The sequence below is a fragment of the Hylobates moloch genome, unplaced genomic scaffold, assembly GCF_009828535.3.
Source record: "Hylobates moloch isolate HMO894 unplaced genomic scaffold, HMol_V3 SCAFFOLD_15, whole genome shotgun sequence".
Classification (NCBI taxonomy): Eukaryota; Metazoa; Chordata; class Mammalia; order Primates; family Hylobatidae; genus Hylobates; species Hylobates moloch.
Window position 1 is genome coordinate 81,725,439 of NW_026652290.1, and position 19,075 is coordinate 81,744,513.

Below are 19,075 nucleotides of genomic sequence, written 5' to 3' on the forward strand. Positions count from 1 at the left end.
AAACGCAATGCCCAAACCCCTTGTTTTTTCCCCATTTCTCTAGCTGGACTCTTTATTTAAAGAGGAATAAGCATGTCAATTCCAAAAATATTTAGGATTGCAACCTAGTGAACTAAGTATGCAAATACATCGCTAAGGCTTAAATATTCCCCCAGAACATGGCCCAGCTGGCTCTGGATGGAGGTCCAGATGCGCTCCACCTGTTTTACATGTCCTTTGGTAGTGAAGTAGAATGAAAGTAAGAAAAACAGCTTCCTGGGAAGATGTCTTAAGACAAATACACGCTACTTAGGTGCATACAAGAAAGATAGCACCCTCACAGAATCACGAGTAGAAGGCAGCCAATACCACAGGAAAATTACTGGAAGATCCAGATTCCACACAGCCACACTGATGGTGGTGGCATAACATTGTGGACCCTGAGCCCTTACAATAAACCTAGCACTGCTGTGTAGGTACTGAAGATACAGAGATGAACAGAGACTAGAGCTATAGTCTAATGAGAGAAAGAGAACATTAGATAATTACATTAAATGCTCTAGTAGCAAGATGTGCCAGGGCCATGGGAACCCAGAGGAGGGAGTGAGAGTTCAGAGGCTGAGGAAGACTTCATAGAGGAGACCATGAAGTTCAGAGAGCATGAGGCTGGGCAGAGATAAAACCAAGGGTAAGAATTAACAAGCAGGTCCAATTTCCTTAGATCTGTCATTCAAAGGCAAGCCAGGGATCCAAATGTAGGAAGTCACTAGGAGCTAAAAAAGCCCCCAAAAAAGTCAGGTGGGGTGGAGGGAGTACAGGAATGGAGATGATTTGCTAAAAACTATAGCCCAGGAGTGGGGGAGAAAAAAAAATCGGCCAGACATGGTGGCTCACGCCTGTAATCCCAGCACTTTGGGAGGCCGAGGCAGGCAGATCACCTAAGGTCAGGAATTCGAGACTAGCCTGACCAACAGTGAAACTCCATCTCTACCAAGAAATACAAAAATTAGACGGGTGTGGTGGTGGGCACCTGTAATCCCAGCTACTCAGGAGGCTGAACCCGAGAGGCGGAGATTGCAGTGATCTGAGATCATGCCACTGCACTCCAGCCTGAGCAACAGAGCAAGACTCTGTCTCAACAACAACAACAACAAAAAAACCACCAGGGCCGGGCACGGTAGCTCAAGCGTGTAATCCCAGCACTTTGGGAGGCCAAGGGGGGCGGATCACCTTGAGGTCAGGAGTTTGAGACCAGCCTGGCCAACATGGCAAAACCCCAGCTCTACTAAAAATTACAAAAATTAGCCAGGTGTGGTGGTACGCGCCTGTAATCCCAGCTGCTCAGGAAGCTGAGGCAGGAGGATCGCTTGAACCCAGGAGGTGGAGGTTGCAGTGAGCCGAGATTGTCTCACTGTACTCCAGCCTGGGCAACAGAGCAAGACTCCGTCTGAAAAAAAGCAAACAAACAAAAAAACACACCAAGTTTTAAGACAGAAATCACCAGGCAGCCTAACAAGCCTGCCAAGGCATTATTCTTATCCAAAGCTGTTTTTAACCAGTTGTTATGTCCAGTACACGAATAAAGTGATATTTAATGAAAATTGGGAGTTTTCCAGGGAGAAAAAAACTAACAGAACTGTAAAGAAATAAATAAAAGACGCTCCTGGGGAAACATGAGTTTCTTGGTGCGTTGGGAATTAGCATCTTCCTCAAGGTCTAAAATACTCATCATGTTAGTTGCATAGATGCCCATAGATGATCAAAGGAATCATTAGTTACATTTTGAACATTTAAAGAGGTTCAGTTGATAGGAGAAGTAAAGTACATCTGGAACAACAGTCCCTGTTCTAGAAAAAGTGAAAGAACAGAGTTTAAATGATGAAAACAATCCAGATGTTTATCAGCTAATGAATGAGTAAGCAAAATATAGTGTATCCGTACAATGGAATATTATTTGGCCACAAAAATGAGTGAAGTACAGATACATCCTACAGCATGGGTGAACCTTGAAAACATTATGCTAAGTAAAAGAACATAGTCGTAAAAGACTACATATTATCTGATTCCATTTATAGGAAATTTCCATTTACAGGAAATGCCCAGAATTGGCAAATTGATAGAGACAGAAAGTAGATTAGTGCTTAGTCAGGGCTGGGGAGATGGGAGGATAGGGAAGTGATAGATAAAGGGTGCAGAGTTTCTCTTTGTGGTGATGAAAATGTTCTGAAATTGACTGTGGTGGTGATTGCACATATCTGTAAGTATACCAGAGTTCACTGCATTGGCCACTTTAAATGAGTGAATTCTATGGTATGTAAACTGTATCTCAGTAAAACTGTTACTATTAAAAACAAGGAATTGAAGGTTGAGTTGATCAGCAATGTCCAATGATTTAATCAATCATGCTGTTGCAATGAAGCTTCCTTAAAAACCCTGAAGAATGAAAAGTTCAGAGAGCTTCTGGGTGGTGAACAAGATGCGCTCATGTGCCAGGAGAGTGGCACACCCCAAAGGTCCATAGGGAAAGGAAGTCCTGTGCTTGGGATCCTTCTGGACCTCTCCCTGTGTATCTGTCTCTTCATCTGGATGTTCATTTGTATCTTTTAGCCTTTGTGATTAACTGAGAATCTAGTTTTCTAAAAAATAAAAACAACACTGCTTTGTTTAAACAATAGTGTTAGATGCTGCTTTATTTATTTATTTAGAGATGGAGTCTCATTCTGTCTCCCAGGCTGGAGTGCAGTGGCGTGATCTTGGCTCACTGCAACCTCCGCCCCCTGGCTTCAAGCAATTCCCATGCCTCAGCCTCGTGAGTAGCTGGGATTACAGGGGTGCACCACCATGTCCAGCTAATTTTTGTATATTAGTAGAGACAGGGTTCCACCATGTTGGCCTGGCTGGTCCTGAACGCCTGACCTCAGGTGATCCACCTGCCTTGGCCTCCCAAAGTGCTGGGATTATAGCCATGAGCCACTGCGCCCGGCCTGTGATTCTATTTTAAATGTTGTAACAGAAACTCATAAATACAGCAGCTTAAATCAGATAGAAACAGTCCAAAGCCAAAGTAGCTTGACAGTGTTGAGTCACCAGGTTCTCATACTTTGTTGTTCTGCTGTCCTAAACACGTAGATTCTATCTTAGGGCCCCACCTGATTGCTCCAGCTTCCACCATCTTGTCCTTGTTTAGCCAGCAGGAAGGGGAAACCCAGGAAGTAAAGATCATGGGCATTTCCTAAGGCATGACTTGAAAGTGCATAGATACTACTTCTAGTGTCATCTCAGTCTTCAGAACTTAATCACCTGTTACTCCCAAATGCAAGAGAGACTGGGACATGTAGTCTCTAGCTGGGTGCCCATGGGCCCGCCAAAAATCTGGGGTTCTGTTACTATAGGAGGGGCATCTGGTTATTGGTGACAAGTTGTTATTTGCTGGACAGTCTTTCCCCACAAGTTTGGTCTTTACCAGACCAAATGTATGCCAGTGTTCTCATAACCTGATTTGCATCCGAAAGGACTAAAGGAAGGCCGGGAGCAGTGGCTCATGCCTGTAATGCCAGCACTTTGGGAGGCCGAGGCAGGCGGATCACTTGAGGCCAGGAGTTTGAGACCAGCCTGACCAACATGGGGAAACCCTGTCTAATTTTGCTAAATACAAAAATTAGCCAGGTGTGGTGGCACACACCTGTACTCTCAGCTACTCGGAAGGCTGAGGCAGGAGAATCACTTTAACCCAGGAGGCAGAGGTTGCAGTGAGCCAAGGTCGCACCATTGCACTCCAGCCTGGGCAACAGAGCAAGACCTTGCCTCAAAAAAAAGACTAAAGGAACTTGTTGTCTAGTCATAGTGACTCCATCTTACCGAAAGACAGGTCAGATTTTCTTCCTTGGGCATATTTCTCTCTAGTTGGAATCGAAAAGCAACCAAAAAACAACTTTCTTCCCACTGAGCTAAGAGCTAATCTACAGGCCCAGTTTGGTGTAGGTCACCCCTAATTCCGTGTCAGCCCTTGTTGCATCTTCTGAACTACTGATAGGTACATTTTGTGCTTTTAGAACAGGGAATTGATAGCTCCTGAGCTGAAGCAGTGGGTTCAGCTGGTCATCTTCTCATGTGAAGACCATCTTCCTACAGAGTCTAGGCTGGCCGTCGTTGAAGTCCTCACCAGTACTACACCACTTTTCCTCACCAACCCCCATCCTATTCTTGGTAAGTGCGCTGAGACGGAAGTCTTTCATACCAAACTCACTTAAAATATGAATAGGTATTCTAGCCTAAAAAAAGGGAAGGTGAAAGATGGCAACATGAAACCTGCCTTTATGTCTTTCAGTTACATTCCTGCCATCTTAGTTCATGCTCTAATCATTTTCACGAACACAGTTTTTTTTTTTGAGACGGAGTTTCACTCTTGTCACCCAGGCTGGAGTGCAATGGTATGATCTCGGCTCACTGCAACCTCCACCTCCTGGGTTCAAGCAGTTCTCCTGCCTCAGTCTCCCGAGTAGCCATCACCACACCCAGCTAATTTTTGTATTTTTAGTAGAGATGAGTTTTCACCATATTGGCCAGGCTGGTCTCGAACTCCTGACCTCAGGTGATCCACCCACCTCAGCCTCCCAAAGTGCTGGGATTACAGGCGTGAGCCACCGCTCCCAGACCACCAACACACTCTTAACCAGCCCCTTATTTTTCAGCTTTACCCCTAAAGATTTTTTTTTCTACAAAGAGCCTCTTTATGAAATGCAAGTCTGATAATTTCAGTCCACAATTTAAAACCTTTGAGTGGGTTCCCACTGCCTTCAGTATAAAGCCTAAACGCCCTTTAGCACGGCTCATAAGGCCCTTCCTGTACTGTCCCCTAGCTCACTCCTCCTGCCTTATCATCCACCACTCCCTAACACGGGCCCTGTGTGTCATCAGTAGGGAACAGTTCTCTAAATTAAACAAACCACTGCTTGACTGACTTCTGTTTGTCTTTCAAAACAGCCTAACTGTCCCCTCTTCTGGGAGGCCTATTGCAATAATCTAGGTGAGAAATGAATGGATGAGTGTGAAGCTGTGGCAGCAAGGAAGAGAGAACAGGCTCAAGAGGTTTAGGAAGTGGAATCAACAGGACTTGGTGGTATTGAGGTTGATATAGAGGAAAATTCAAGAATGACTTCTAGGCATCTGGCTAAAGTGACTGGATAAGCTGCTGGTTGTATTCAGTGATTTTTGTTTTAAGTTGAAGGTATCTGTATTAGTCTGTTCTCACACTGCTATAAAGAACTACCTGAGCTGGGCACAGTGGCTCACATCTGTAATCCCAGCACATTAGGAGGCTGAGGCAGGTGGATCACCTGAGGTCAGGAGTTCAAGACCAGCCTGACCACCATGGAGAAACCCTGTCTCTACTAAAAATACAAAAATTAGCCAGGCTTGGTGGCACATGCCTATAATCCCAGCTAGTCAGGAGAATTGCTTGAACCCAGGAGGCGGAGGTTGCGGTGAGCCGAGATCAAACCATTACACTCCAGTCTGGGCAATGAGCAAAACTCCATCTCAAAAAAAAAAAAAAAAAAAAAACCTACTTGAGACTGGGTAATTTATGGAGAAAAGAGGTTTAATTGACTCACAGTTCCATATTCTTAACAGGAAGCATGGCTGGGAGGCCTCAGGAAACTTACAATTATGGCAGAAGGTAAAGGGGAAGCAAACACCTTCTTCACAAGGTGGCAGGAGAGAGAGAGAGAGACAGAGCAGGAAGAAGTGCCACACACTTTAAAACCATCAGATCTCATAAGAACTCACTCACTGTCATGGGAATAGCAAGGGGGAAATCTGCCTACATAATCCAATCACCTCCCACCAGGCCCCGCCTCCAGTTCAACATGAGATTTGGGTGGGGACACAAATCCAGATCATATCATTTCGCCCCAGGCCCCTCCTGAATCTCATGTCCTTCTCACATTGCAAAATACAATTATCCCTTCTCAACAGTCCTCCAGTCTCAGCTCATTTCAGCATCAACTCAAAAGTCCACAGTCCAAAGTCTTATCTGAGACAGGGTAAGTCCGTTCCACCCATGAGCCTGTAAAATCAAAAACAAGTTAGCTACTTCCAAGATACAATGGGGGTACAGGTGGTGGGTAAATGCTCCCATTCCAAATGGGAGAGATTGGCCAAAACAAAGGGGCTATAGGCCCCATGCAAGTTCAAAACCCAGCAGGGCAGTCATTAAGTCTTAAAGCTTTAAAATAAATTCCTTTGACTCCATGTCTCACATCCAGGGCATGTTGATGCAGGGAGTGGGCTCCCAAAGGCCTTGTGCAACTCTTCCCCTGTGGCTTTACAGGGTACAGCCCTTGCAGCTACTTTCACAGGGTGGTGTTGAGTGCCTGCAGCTTTTCCAGGCACACAGTGCAAACTGTTGGTGGACCTACCATTCTGGGGTCTGGAGGACGGTGGTCCTCTTCTCGCAGCTCCACTAGGTAGTGTCCCAGTGGGAACTCTGTGTGAGGGCTCTAACCCCACATTTCCCCCTCTATATTGCCCTAATAGAGTTTCTCCATGAGGGCTCCACTCCTGCAGCAGACTTCTGCCTGGACATCTGGGTGTTTTCATCATCCCTCTGAAGTTTAGGTAGAGGTTCCCAAACCTCAACTCTTGCCTTTTGCACACCCACAGGCCCAACACCACATGAAAGCCACCAAGACTTGGGGCTTGCACCCTCTGAATCAATGGCCTGAGCTGTACCTTGGCCCCTTTTAGTCACAGCTGGAGCTAGAGCAGCTGGGACACAGGGTGCTGTGTCCCGAGGCTGCACAGAGCAGCTGGGCCCTGGGTCTGGCCTAAGAAACCATTTTTTCTTCCTAGACCTCTTGGCCTTTGATGGGAGGGGCTGCTGTGAAGGTCTCTGAAATGCCCTAGAGACATTTTTCCCATCATCTTGGCTGTTAACATTTGGTTTCTCTTTTTTTTTTTTTTTTTTTTTGAGATGGAGTTTCACCCTTGTTTTCCAGGCTGCAGTGCAATGGCACAATCTTGACTCACTGCAACCTCTAATTCCCGGATTTGAGCAATTCTCCCGCCTCAGCCTCCTCAGTAGCTGGGATTACAGGTGCCCACCACCATGCCTGGCTAATTTTTATACGCTTAGTAGAGACAGGGTTTCACCATGTTGGCCAGGCTGGTCTTGAATTCCTGACCTCAGGCAATCCACCCATCTCAGCCTCCCAAAGTGCCGGGATTATAGGCATGAGCCACTGCACCCAGCCTTGGCTCCTCTTTACTTATGCAAATTCTGCAGCAGGCTTGAATTTCTTCCCAGAAAATGGGTTTTTCTTTTGTACCACATGGCCAGGCTCCAAATTTTTCAAACTTTTATGCTCTGCTTCCCTTTTAAATGTAAGTTCCAGTTTCAGATAATCTCTTTGTTCATGCATATGAGTGTATACTTTTAGAAACAGCCAGGTCACATCTTGAATGCTTTGCTGCTTACAAATTTTTTCTGCCAGATACCCTCAGTCATCTCTCTCAAGTTCAAAGTTCCACAGATCTCTAGGGCAGGGGCAAAATGCCACCAGTCTCTTTGCTAAAGCAGAGCAAGAGTGACCTTTACTTCAGTTCCCAGTAAGTTCCTCATCTCCTCCATCTGAGAGCACCTCAGCCTGGACTTCATTACCCATATCACTGTCAGCATTTTGGTCAAAACCATTCAACAAGTCTCTAGGAAGTTCCAAACTTTCCCACATCTTCCTGTCTTTTTCTGAGCCCTCCAAACTGTTTCAACCTCTGCCCATTACCCAGTTCCAAAGTTGCTTCCGCATTTTCAGGTGGAAATGTCTTTATAGCAGTGCTCCACTTCCAGTACCAATTTTCTGTATTAGTCGATTCTCACACTCCTATATAGAACTACCTGAGACTGGGTAATTCATCAAGAAAAGAGGTTTAATTGGCTCACAGTTCCATGGGCTTAACAGGAAGCATGGCTGAGAGGCCTCAGGAAACTTACAATCATGGCAGAAGGCAAAGGGGAAGCAAGGCACAGCTTCCCATGGCAGAGCAGGAGAGTCAGAGAGCAGGGAGAAGTGCCACACACTTTTAAACCATCAGATCTTGTGAGAATTCACTCACTATCATGAGAACAGCAAGAGGGAAATCTGCCTTCATGATTCACTCACCTCCCACCATCCACTCCGATTCAACATGAGATTTGTGAATCCAAACCATATTAGTATCTTTGGGACATAAAGGTGGAGATATTTTGAAATTAAATGGATATACAGATCTTATCTGGTTTCCAGCATGTTGTACACCTCCATGTCTCTCCTCACTGCTACTCTGTGTATCAAGAGTAATAGGAAAGGGCAGCATGTCAATGATATGTAAGAAAACCAAGCTTGAGAATATCCTAAGGAATTGAAAAGCATAGTTTTTTAAAAATTTTAAAAATTGTGTTATTTTGTTTTTTGTTTTGCTTTTAAGCATAGGGTTTAATAAAAGGAAACCTTGGGTTCTACAGCCATGCTTCAACCCCAACCCTGCCCTCTCCTGCCATGTTTAATCCCATATTAACATGCTGTGATTCTCTTCTCACCTATTAGTAGAATTATATTTTTGTGTACCTCTTCCATGCCCAGCCCTCAAGAATCAGACATGGTCACTGCCTCCAAGGAGCTTTCAGTATAGTTGTGGAGAAAAGATTTACAGAATAAAGGAAGGAATTGTTTTTTAGATAGTGAGATCCAAATTTTAAATGTTGTAGGAGTTCAGACCAATAAAGGGTCTCATGTCCCTGTATCTCTCTGGGAGACAACGTTTTCTTCAATATGGTTTTAACTTTTTTCTTCTTAGTGACTTCACGCACTTTTCTTACAGCCAGAGAGATATTGAGAAGGGACCTTCTGTGATTGTGATTTAATCATTAGACCTGGAGGAATAAGAGCAAAGGATGACAAACCTTAGTCAAGCTTCTCCAGTGAAGTTAATACCATTTTGCAGCACATTTTCTGGGTGACTTTAACTACTCAAACCCTAGCTCATTAACAGGTAAAATGTGTATGGAATAACCTGGAATTCCTTTGTGAAATTGGGTCCTGTGCCTACAAGAACATGAGAAATAGGCTCAGTGACTCATGCCTATAATCCTAGCACTTTGGGAGGATGAGGCAGGAAGATCACTTGAGCCCAGGAGTTCGAGACCAGCTTGGGTAACACAGCAAGATCTTGTCTCTACAAATAATAAAAAAATTAGCCAGATGTGGTGGTGTACACCTGTAGTTCCAGCTACTCAGGAGGCTAAGGCAGAATTCCTTGAACCTGGGAGGTCGAGCCTGCAGTGTGAGCCATTGTGCCACTGCACTCCAGCCTGGGCAACATAGTGAGACTGCATCTCAATGAAAAAGGCACTGAATAGGTAGAAGCAAAGGACGTAAAAGTGCATGAGAGGCCAGGCGCGGTGGCTCATGCCTGTAATCCCAGCACTTTGGGAGGCCGAGGAGGGTGGGTGTACCTGAGGTCAGGAGTTTGAGCCTGACCAACATGGTGAAACCCTGTCCCTACTAAAAATACAAAATTAGCCAGGTGTGGTGGTGCATACCTGTAATCCCAGCTACTCGGGAGGCTCAAGCAGGAGAATCACTTGAACCCGGGAGGTGGAGGTTGCGGTGAGCCGAGATTGCACCATTGCACTCCAGCCTGGGCAACAAGAGGAAACTTCATCTCAAAAAGAAAAGAAGTACATGAGAAAAGTCAAGGGCACAGCAAAGTCATTTAAGGAAAACGAAAAACTGAAATGGACTAAAGAGGGAAGGATCTGAAGGATATAAATGATGACCATGTTAAAGAGGAAAATATTAAGAAAGGAAGGTATTGAACCCTTACAGAACAACTGGGAAGGATGGAGACTGAAAGGCTGAGTAAAATTTAAATCAGATCTGTAATGAAAAGAAGAGAACGAAACCCCAAATGGAGCCACTGTTCTTATTGGTATGACTAAAGCATCAGTGACTCTGAAACCAGGTTCTCCATGTACAGATGAGGGAGAGGATAGACAAAGGGGAGTTCTAGGGAAGGGTAGTTTCTCCATTGAAAGGATGGGGATGCTGCGTGGTGGTCTTCCATGGCCCTCCAGTGTTAACCCTCCACAAGCCCAGGCCCATCCCACCTGGACTAGAGGCACCCTTTCTGGGAGGCCATGCTCACCTCTCACTTTCGTCATGAATTCTGTGTCAGTTATAGCAGTCCACTCTCATCTTTCCTGTTGTGAGTCACAGCCATGCAATTTTGTTCTTGACAACTCATTGTTTTGTGTTTTTGACTTTATATTCCTTTTGATTGCTCAGGACAAGATACTATCTTTTATTATTCATTGTCCACAGCAGCACCTAGCACAGGCTGAATAGACAGATCAGTGTCCAGGAGTAATGGCAGTCAGATAGTGGACCCCCTACATACATGGGACACAAGCTGTTGCCTTTATCATGGGTCTTTCTCTATTTTTTTTTTTTTTTTTTTTTTGGTCGAGGGCGAGGACAGAGTCTTGCTGTGTCCCCAGGATAGAGTGCAGTGGCACGATCTCAGTTTACTGCAACCTCTGCCTCCCAGGTTCAAGCAATTCTCCCATCTCAGCCTCCCAAGTAGCTGGGAATACAGGCGCCCGCCACCACACCCGGCCAATTTTTTTATTTTTAGTAGAGATAGGGTTTCACCATATGGGCCAGGATAGTCTCAATCTCCTGACCTCGTGATTCTCCCGCCTTGGCCTCCCAAAGTGCTGAGATTACAGGCATGAGCCACCACACCTAGCCTCTCTTTTTTTATTCTTGCCCCCAGAGCATAATCTTGATTGATGCTTCACTTTCAGAATTTATAGGCTCAGACACTTGAATCAACACTGGGCTAGTTTCTCCAAAGCAGTCTTATGCATAAAGTTTTCTTCTAGAGAATCAGGACTCAACTAGGAGAGCAGGGCAGAGGGTCTTTGTCAGCTGGGCAGCATCTTCTGGAGGCCTTGCCTAGGGCTGGTTGCCTCCGGAAAGCCTACCTCCTCACCCCCAAAAAAGACATTTCCAAATCTGCTCCCTTCGGAGTCTCTCTTTGCCAATGTTTGTCTAATGCTCTTTCTATCTTAACAATACCCAGAAAAAAAGGGATAGCTGTAACTCATTCAATGCTCCTCTCTTCCACCAGGGATTTGAAGCAGTATTTGCACCTGCCTTTAATTGCATTCTAGGTAATTCAGATTCCTTTTGGTCTTCTTAGAGTTGCAGGATACACTTGCTCTCTGGAAGTGTGTCCTTACCCTTCTGCAGAGTGAGGAGCAAGCTGTTAGAGATGCAGCCACGGAAACCGTGACAACTGCCATGTCACAAGAAAATACCTGCCAGTCAACAGGTACCTCGTTCTTATCCTTTCACATTGTCTTTTGCTGTAGGATAGAGGTTGGAACACTTTTCTATAATGAACCAGATAGTATCTTAGGCATTGTTGGTCATTTGGTCTCTGTCTCAACTCTGCCATCTTAGTGGGAAAGCCACAAACAGTAGGTAAACAAATGGGCGTGACTGTGTTCCAATAAAACTTTGCTTACAAAAATAGGCAGCTTCTCAGATTTGATCTACTAGCCGTAGTTTGCTGACCCCTGCTCTAGGACATCCTAGAGAAAAATTTTTTTTAAAGGTAGAAATTTAATAAACTGTTAGGTCTTTTGCTAGTTACGTTGTCATCGGTTTTAAATAATGCCAAGTCTCTATTATCTGTGTGGTTCCATAACTCAGGAATCACAAAACCATCATTTTGTTCCTGAGTTTTCATATGTGACAGAAAGAGACAAATGATTATGTGTACGTTAAGTTTCTCTACTTTGTGTCCTAGCTGCTCATTTGATAATTACATGAATCCAGGAGGGAGGAGGGGAGTGGAAAGAAGAGCACCCTAGCTGGGTAGTCCTGAGGTCGCAGCCATCGTATAAGCGGTTACAGCCCCAGACCCGGGGTCATGTGCATGTAATGGCAAATGCTACGAAAGCTAAAAGGAACTCAGGCTGTGGGTAGAAATGGGCTGCTGGATGAAAGAGACGGGGCAGATGGAGTAGAAGTAAGGTCATACCTCTGGACAAGTGGCCATCTGGGAGGGTGCCTGCTTTAGTAGACTTGGATTCTCTATGCTTGGGGCTGGGTGTCAGGAAAGGTCCCTGGATCAACGGTCCCAGTGAGAAGAAAGAACACTGTTTTGAGGCAAGGGATCAAAGCTGAGCAAAGAAGTTCACCTTAATAGACAGCAGAATGAGAGAAAAGGAGGCCAGATAGCCTTTGTAATAGATGCAAGGCCCCTCATCAGTTACTGTAGCTGGGACTGCTTGCCAAGGCAGGACACAGGACTGTGTTTCCCCGGAAGCCTCCCCAGATGTGTGAACCTTCCAGTATCTGAATCCTTAGTCAAAATGGTCTGTGTACACTTCTCTGCCTATGTGGAAGAAGCTAGTTTTGGAATAATCTCTCAGTGATACCACACCAGGGCAGGTTTCACCTAGATCAGCTTTTCCTCTCAGCAGGATAGCATTTGGAATGGAGCTGCAAGTGATATGCAAGCAGGCTCCCCTCAGCCCCCAACCTGCCAGACTTGCCCAATAGCTAAAATTGTGCCATTGGCAATTTATTCATTTTTCCAATTGCAGCATTTGCTTACAAGGACACACAGAAAGCCTAGTGAGTGCTCAGTAAATATTTGTTGGAATATAATACTCAGTAGATTCCGCACCCAGCCCAGCTTGATTTTCTTAAGCATAAAATACAGATCTTTTTCTTTAGACTGAAAAGTAGCTGAGGACTGAGAATCACCCTGATTTTTTTCTTTAATCAGAAGTTAGGCAATTGATTCATCAGAACAATATTGCCTTGTTTTAGGCCAGGCGCAGTGGCTCACGCCTGTAATCCCCGCACTTTGGGAGGCTGAGATGGGTGGATCACTTGCGGTCAGAAGTTCAAGACCAGCCTGGCCAATATGGTGAAACCCCATCTCTACTAAAAATAGAAAAATTAGCTGGGCATGGTGGCGGGCACCCGTAATCCCAGCTACTCGGGAGGCTGAGGCAGAAGAATCTCTTGAACCCAGGAGGCATAGGTTGCAGTGAGCTGAGATAGTGCCACTGTACTCCAACCTGGGTGACAAAGCAAGACTTCATCTCGGAAAAAAAAAAAAAAAAAAAGAACAATATTGTCTTGTTTTACCATCTCTCAAGGATATCAAGTGCTGGTGGTAACTTCACGTTCCTTCAGCATATAAGGATTTTGTAGAATATACTGCTGATGTTTTTTCCTCTTTGGTGTTCCAAGTTAATTACAATTGAATCTTGACTACCTTAAAAATACATGTTGTTTCTTTTGTCCCCAAATCAGTGGTTGACTAAATGCCACAGTAAAATAACATTATTAAGTTGTGTTAATATTTAATGTCTTCTTTGAGAAGTTAAAATTACAATGAAAAAATTAAAGTTAATTCTCAGTTTTCCTCCAAGAAAGAAATACAACACAAGAGCTCCACACCTCTGAGATTTCCCACTGTCAGTGAGGGATGGATGCAGACAGAGCTCTGCTCTCAGACCGTCTCCTAGCAGCCTACTGGAGGAGCTTGGGGAAGCAGGAGGTGCATTCTGTGGGGTCTCTCTGGAAAGGGTCTGGAGAGTGGAGTGGGCCCAAAGGAAAGGAGAGATGTGACACAAATGAGAGCAGAACAGTCAATGCAGAAAGAAAAGTTGGAGCCAAAGCCCTGAGTTGGGGAGAACTCGGGAGCTGACTGGGCAGCAGTGAGTGCACTTTTGCGGTCAGAACTCAGGCTCAGGCCAGGCAAGGAAGAGGAGCAGGAAATGAACTGAGCAAGGCAGGGGCACTTGCTTGTGGGATGGCTCAGTGCCAAGGCCCGATCTCCTTCTGTAGGTAATGGGAAGCTGGAGAGGGTTTAAAGCAGGAATGAGATGGGAAGGCACTCAGAAGAGACTGATGTTACCCGAAACATACTTGTGGAATCTCTGGCAGCAGTGTGTGAGATGGGCCAGGGCTGGGGCTGAGTGAGGGGATTTGCCAGGCAGGGAAATCAGCTGGGGGCTGGCAGCAACAGTCCTCTCCAGCTGCTCTCAGTGGGGTTGGGATGGAGAGGAGAGGACTGATGTGTGAGAGTATTGGTTGGGGGTTGGGTAATCTCAACATGGGGACTGCTGCTGTGGGAGGTAGGAGAGAAGGGAAAGCATGAGGTGACTTCAGAGTTTCAAACCTGTGAGGTGTCCAGGGGAAAATAACGAGGCGTGCCTCTGGCACTGATGTAGAAGTCAGACTGTGGCATTCCAGGAAGTGAAACTACCAGGAAATTCGGAAAGGCACTCAGAGGCCACAAGTCACTGTGATCCAGGACAAAGTTTTCCTTAGGTCTTGGAGAGCTGGACATTCGAAATGGAGAGGGCAAAGGGAGACCTTTATCTGCTGTGGGAACAGAATAAACTATCTGGGTTCTGTCCTGCCTTCCTCAGAATGCAGCACAGCTATCCTGGGATCTCCAGTGCTCCTTAACAGATCTAGTTATCGGTCCCCATGGGCACTTTCTGGAACCTGTAGAAGAGGCAAGCATTAAATGCAGTCATTCAGACTTCCTCACCCTAAGATATCCTTTTGCATAATTGGCTTTAGGTCTAGATTTGATTAGTTAATGATTCTAGAAGGCCTGGAGAAAATAATGCCATGGTTAGCCGGCCCTCCTGAGAATAGATTTCTTATTCACCTTTTTTGCCTGCTGGAATCTCTTGCACATGCTTCACCCCGCATAGGGAAGCATGAAACTCACAGCCTGTTAACAACTCTCTCCCTGCAATGTCCGAAGCACCCTCTGCCCTTAGAAGTATGGACATCAGGGAGCCCCAGCTGCAGGACCCTCTCTGCCCCTCCCTCCCCACTCTATACCAATCATGGAGCCTGCAGAAGGGAATGGAAGAAATGACATTTCCAGGACTTAAGAGTAAGGTATTGAAATTTGCAGCTAGGAGAAAAAAAATTTGTGGGCTGGACTCCAGGCAAGGCTCCGCCTTCCTCCTTTCCCTGCTCTGACTTCAGGCCTTGAAATGCTCAGGAAAGAGCTCTAATGCTACAAGAGCAGGAGATGGTCAAGGCTATCTCTGCAGCTCCCCACCCTCTTCCACCAAGAGGCCACTCGGATCTGTTTTATATACCACACAAAGGCCTCTGTGTGGGAAAAACAACCTGGACAATACTTAACTTTAAATCCCAGCATTTGTGTGATTCTTAAGTTAGGCAGAGTTCTGGGTAAGAGCAGCAGGGGAGGAACCCATGAAGGTACAAATTTGTGAAGCTGCCTTCAGAGGAAGAGAAGATAAGAAAGGTATCTTAGAAGGTTAGAAGGGCTAGAAGAAAGAATCCAGTGACTGGGGTTCTTCCATAGCCTTTCCTACAAGCCAGGGGTACCTGAGCCTTTTCTTTTTGCAGAGCTCTTTCACTCTGATGTAGGTTGTCTGGTGTGGCTTAGCTGGAAATACTGCAGAGTTAGACAGAAGGACTCCAGGATGGGCTTAAGGATGGCTAGATCAGGAGGTCCCCAGGCAGAACCACATACATTCCACTTAGCAGAGGCAGGGTGCCTCTGGGAGCTGGATAGGCCATGGGGACAGGGTAGGCAGGGGGGATGGCTTTCTGGACTTCCCTCAGGCTTCTTGCTTTTCCTGGCACTGGATCTCCCCCTTTCTTGCTCTTTCAGCTTCAGCCACTGTTGGCCACCTAATTTAGATGGCCTGCTCCCGTTCCCGTCTCCATTTGTGAGGCTCAGAAAACAGTTTCTGGCCAGGTGCGGTGGCTCATGCATGTAATCCCAGCACTTCGGGAGGCTGAGGTGGGTGGATCACCTGAGGTCAGGAGTTCAAGACCAGCCTGGCCAACATGGTGAAACTCCATTTCTAATAAAAATACAAAAATTAGCTGGGCATGGTGGTGCACATCTGTAGTCCCAGTTACTTGGGAGACTGAGGCAGAAGAATTGCTTGAACCTCGGAGGTGGAATTTTCGCAGTAATGCAGTGAGCCAAGATCACACCACTGCACTCCAGCCTGGGCAACAGAGTGAGACTCCCTCAAACAAACAAACAAACAAACAAAAAACAAGAAAAGAGGAAAACAGTTTCTGCTTGAGTTGATACAGGATAAGAGAAAGCACTGAGCAAGGAATTTTAAGGCATGCCAGATTTCATGCCTGTTGTCAGTGTTTTGGTTCAAGAAGGATGACTTCTTGGTAGAAACTTTCTTATGAAAAAGATATGTGTAAGACCTTTAAAGGGGGTAGTGGGTAGGCAAGCAGGCAGATCAGCTGTGGCTCTTTTTCTTGGAATACTGGCTCCAAGTAGTTCTGGTCCCTCTCTCCTAACAGGCCCCTTGCCCACAAAAAGTCATGTAAAACTTCTGCTCGTCCTTCCAAATATGGACGTTTAGTGGGAATGCATTAAATCCCATCTTCTCAACAGCACCCCTGCCCTCCGGGATCTCCCCATTCCCTGAGCCGCTGCAGCATTTGGTTATTGTATCATCACAGAGCCTTTGCTACTCTATGCTTTTATCATTTTCCCTTTCCTGTGCTTTAGTTCTCTCTTCCCAACTAGCCCTCATGAACTTAGAGACTGTTTTCTATTAGGTACACAGTGGGTGCTCAATTTGTGTTAATGGATTGATTTTTCACCACAGTCAGGTGGCAAAAGAAGCATGAGAGTACACTTTGAAATAAGAAAGCTCCAGAACAAGCAGGCAGACCCTCTCTGCTGGAATCAGCTCAAGGGGCAGCGTTTTTCACTGATTCATACCAACTAGGGTGGCAGTCTTGCTGACTCGTGCACTGTCCGGGTCTGGTAGGCTGAGTTTGCAGCCTGTAGTGTTGGGTCCCTCCTCACTCTTACCTCTGAAGTCTGGGTCTTGGATTACAGGACCAGAGAGCCAGCCTGGGGCTGCGGGGACCATGGCCCTGGGTTATCTGGGAGACACGAAAGGAGCCTCCTGTGCTTGGCATGGTGACCCGTAGAGACTGGATTAACAATGGTGTTTAGGAGGGAGATGGAAGAGGGGAAGTAGGAGCGAGATGTAGAAAAATGAGACTCAGAGGTTAGAGAATGGAGCAGTAGGCAAGTGGCATTGTGAGGATGAGTCCAAGCAGCCATGTAGCTAGGGCAAGGCGAAGAAGGAAAAAACCAACATCTGCACACATGTATACATGTGTGCATCATCGTCACCCACACAGAGTCCGTGAGCCACTATGAAAGGATGAACACTTCCCATAGGCCCCGACCCTTGAGCAAACAGGGACGGAAGCCTGGGAGGAGAGAGATAGGAAGGCCTGGGTCACTGTGACATTTTCCAGTGGCCCCATGGAGTGAGACAGCTCAGTCAGCAAAGCCCCAGGCCTGTGGGGCTTCACACCGAGTCACAGATGGTTCCACCTCCGGAACCTCTAAGGCTGCCCACCAGTCTCAGACCCGCAGCAGGCCCTGTGCTTTTTTCGGTTCCCGCCAGATCACAGAGTCAGGCACTAGAAGGGCTCTGCAAGTACTGACTGCCTCCCTCTTCCTCCTGCCTTCCAGTAGACTCTTTCCTAATCAACTCAGGTATATCGTCTTCAAAGTGCCCTTTCTGCTCTGTGGTGCCAGAGCCTGGCCCCAGACTCAATATGACTCAATATTGTAGATGTACCAAGTACCTTTTTCTAAAGAAGAATGACCCAAAAAAGTTAAGAATCACTTTACTAGAATATATCCTCCTACCTATCTCCAAGCCTGGCCTAAATTCCTCTTCAGATGAGTTAAACTTATTTGCCCTCCATCATTTCTTTTTCTTTTTTTTTTTGTTTTCTGTTGTTGTTGTTGAGACAGAGTTTCACTCTTGGCGCCCACGTGAGAGTGCAGTGGTGCAATCTCGGCTTACTGCAACCTCCACCTCCTGGGTTCAAGCGATTCTCCTGCCTCAGCCTCCCGAGTAGCTGGGATTACAGGCACACACCACCATGGCTGGCTAATTTTAGTATTTTTAGTAGAGATGGGGCTACTACATGTTGCTCAGGCTGGTCTTGAACTCCTGACCTCAAGTAATCTGCCCGCCTTGGCCTCCCAAAATGCTGGGATTACAGGCGTGAGCCACCGTGCCTGGCCATCCATTATTTATATGTGTCTACTTTAAAATTCTAAATTGGGGCTAGGCACAGTGACACATACCTGTAATCCCAGCACTTTCGGAGGCTGGGGCAGCCAGATCACTTGAGCCCAGGAGTTCAAACCCAGCCTGGTCAACATGGGGAGACCCTGTCTCTACAAAAAAATTTAAAAATTAGCCAAGTGTAGTGGTGCATGCCTGTGGTTCCAGCTACTGAGGAGGCTGAGGTGGGAGGATCACTTGAGCCCAGAAGGTCGAGGCTACAATGAGCCATGATCATGCCACTGCACTCCAGCCTAGGTGACAGAGTGAGACCCTGTCTCAAAAAAAAAAAAAAAAAACGAAACCAAAACTCTAAATTGTTTTCTGACCCCTTCTCTTACTCCTACTTAAGATAGTCTACAGATTTTTCTTACTATTTAAGTGTGAGATGAGAAGTGGTCAGATCAAGGGTATTCAATCATTCATTTGTTCATTCATTCAACAAATACTTACAAAGTGCCTGTCCGCCAGGCTTGTTTCATGTGCTAGTCCGAGCCACCACCATCTCTCCCCAGACTTCTACAGCCTGGTCTTCCTGCCTCTGTTTTTGTTCGTTACAATTCAGGCTCGCTTCTTCAGGAGTGAAACAGATGATACTGCTCTCCTGCTCAGAACTCTTTCTTGGCTTCCCATCTTAATCTGGGTAAAACCCAGACTCCTAAGGCAACATACAAAATCCTACCCAGTCCAGCCCCTGCCACTCCTCCCCTAGCCACTCCAGCCATCTTTGGGGTTTTCCAACTCCAGAGCCCATTCCAACCTCAGGGCCTTTGCAATAGCTGTTCCCTCTGCTTGGAATATTCTTCCCTTGTCCTGCATGGCTGACTCCTTCATATCATTCCAATCTCAGCTTCAGTGTCATCTGCACAGGGGGCCTGCCTTGACCTCTCAGAC

The 19,075-nt window shown here is 46.1% G+C and overlaps 1 protein-coding gene across 4 annotated transcripts in view; it reads left to right on the forward strand.

Annotated features, from left to right (window-relative positions):
• THADA (THADA armadillo repeat containing) overlaps positions 1–19,075 on the forward strand; it is a 359,204-nt gene that overhangs the window by 297,416 nt on the left and 42,713 nt on the right. For all 4 annotated transcript variants that reach the window (XM_032177807.2, XM_032177809.2, XM_058428959.1 and 1 more), the window contains 2 exons: positions 4,032–4,185; positions 11,221–11,352. In XM_032177807.2, coding sequence (XP_032033698.1) covers positions 4,032–4,185; positions 11,221–11,352 — 286 coding nt within the window. The remainder of the gene's footprint in view (positions 1–4,031; positions 4,186–11,220; positions 11,353–19,075) is intronic.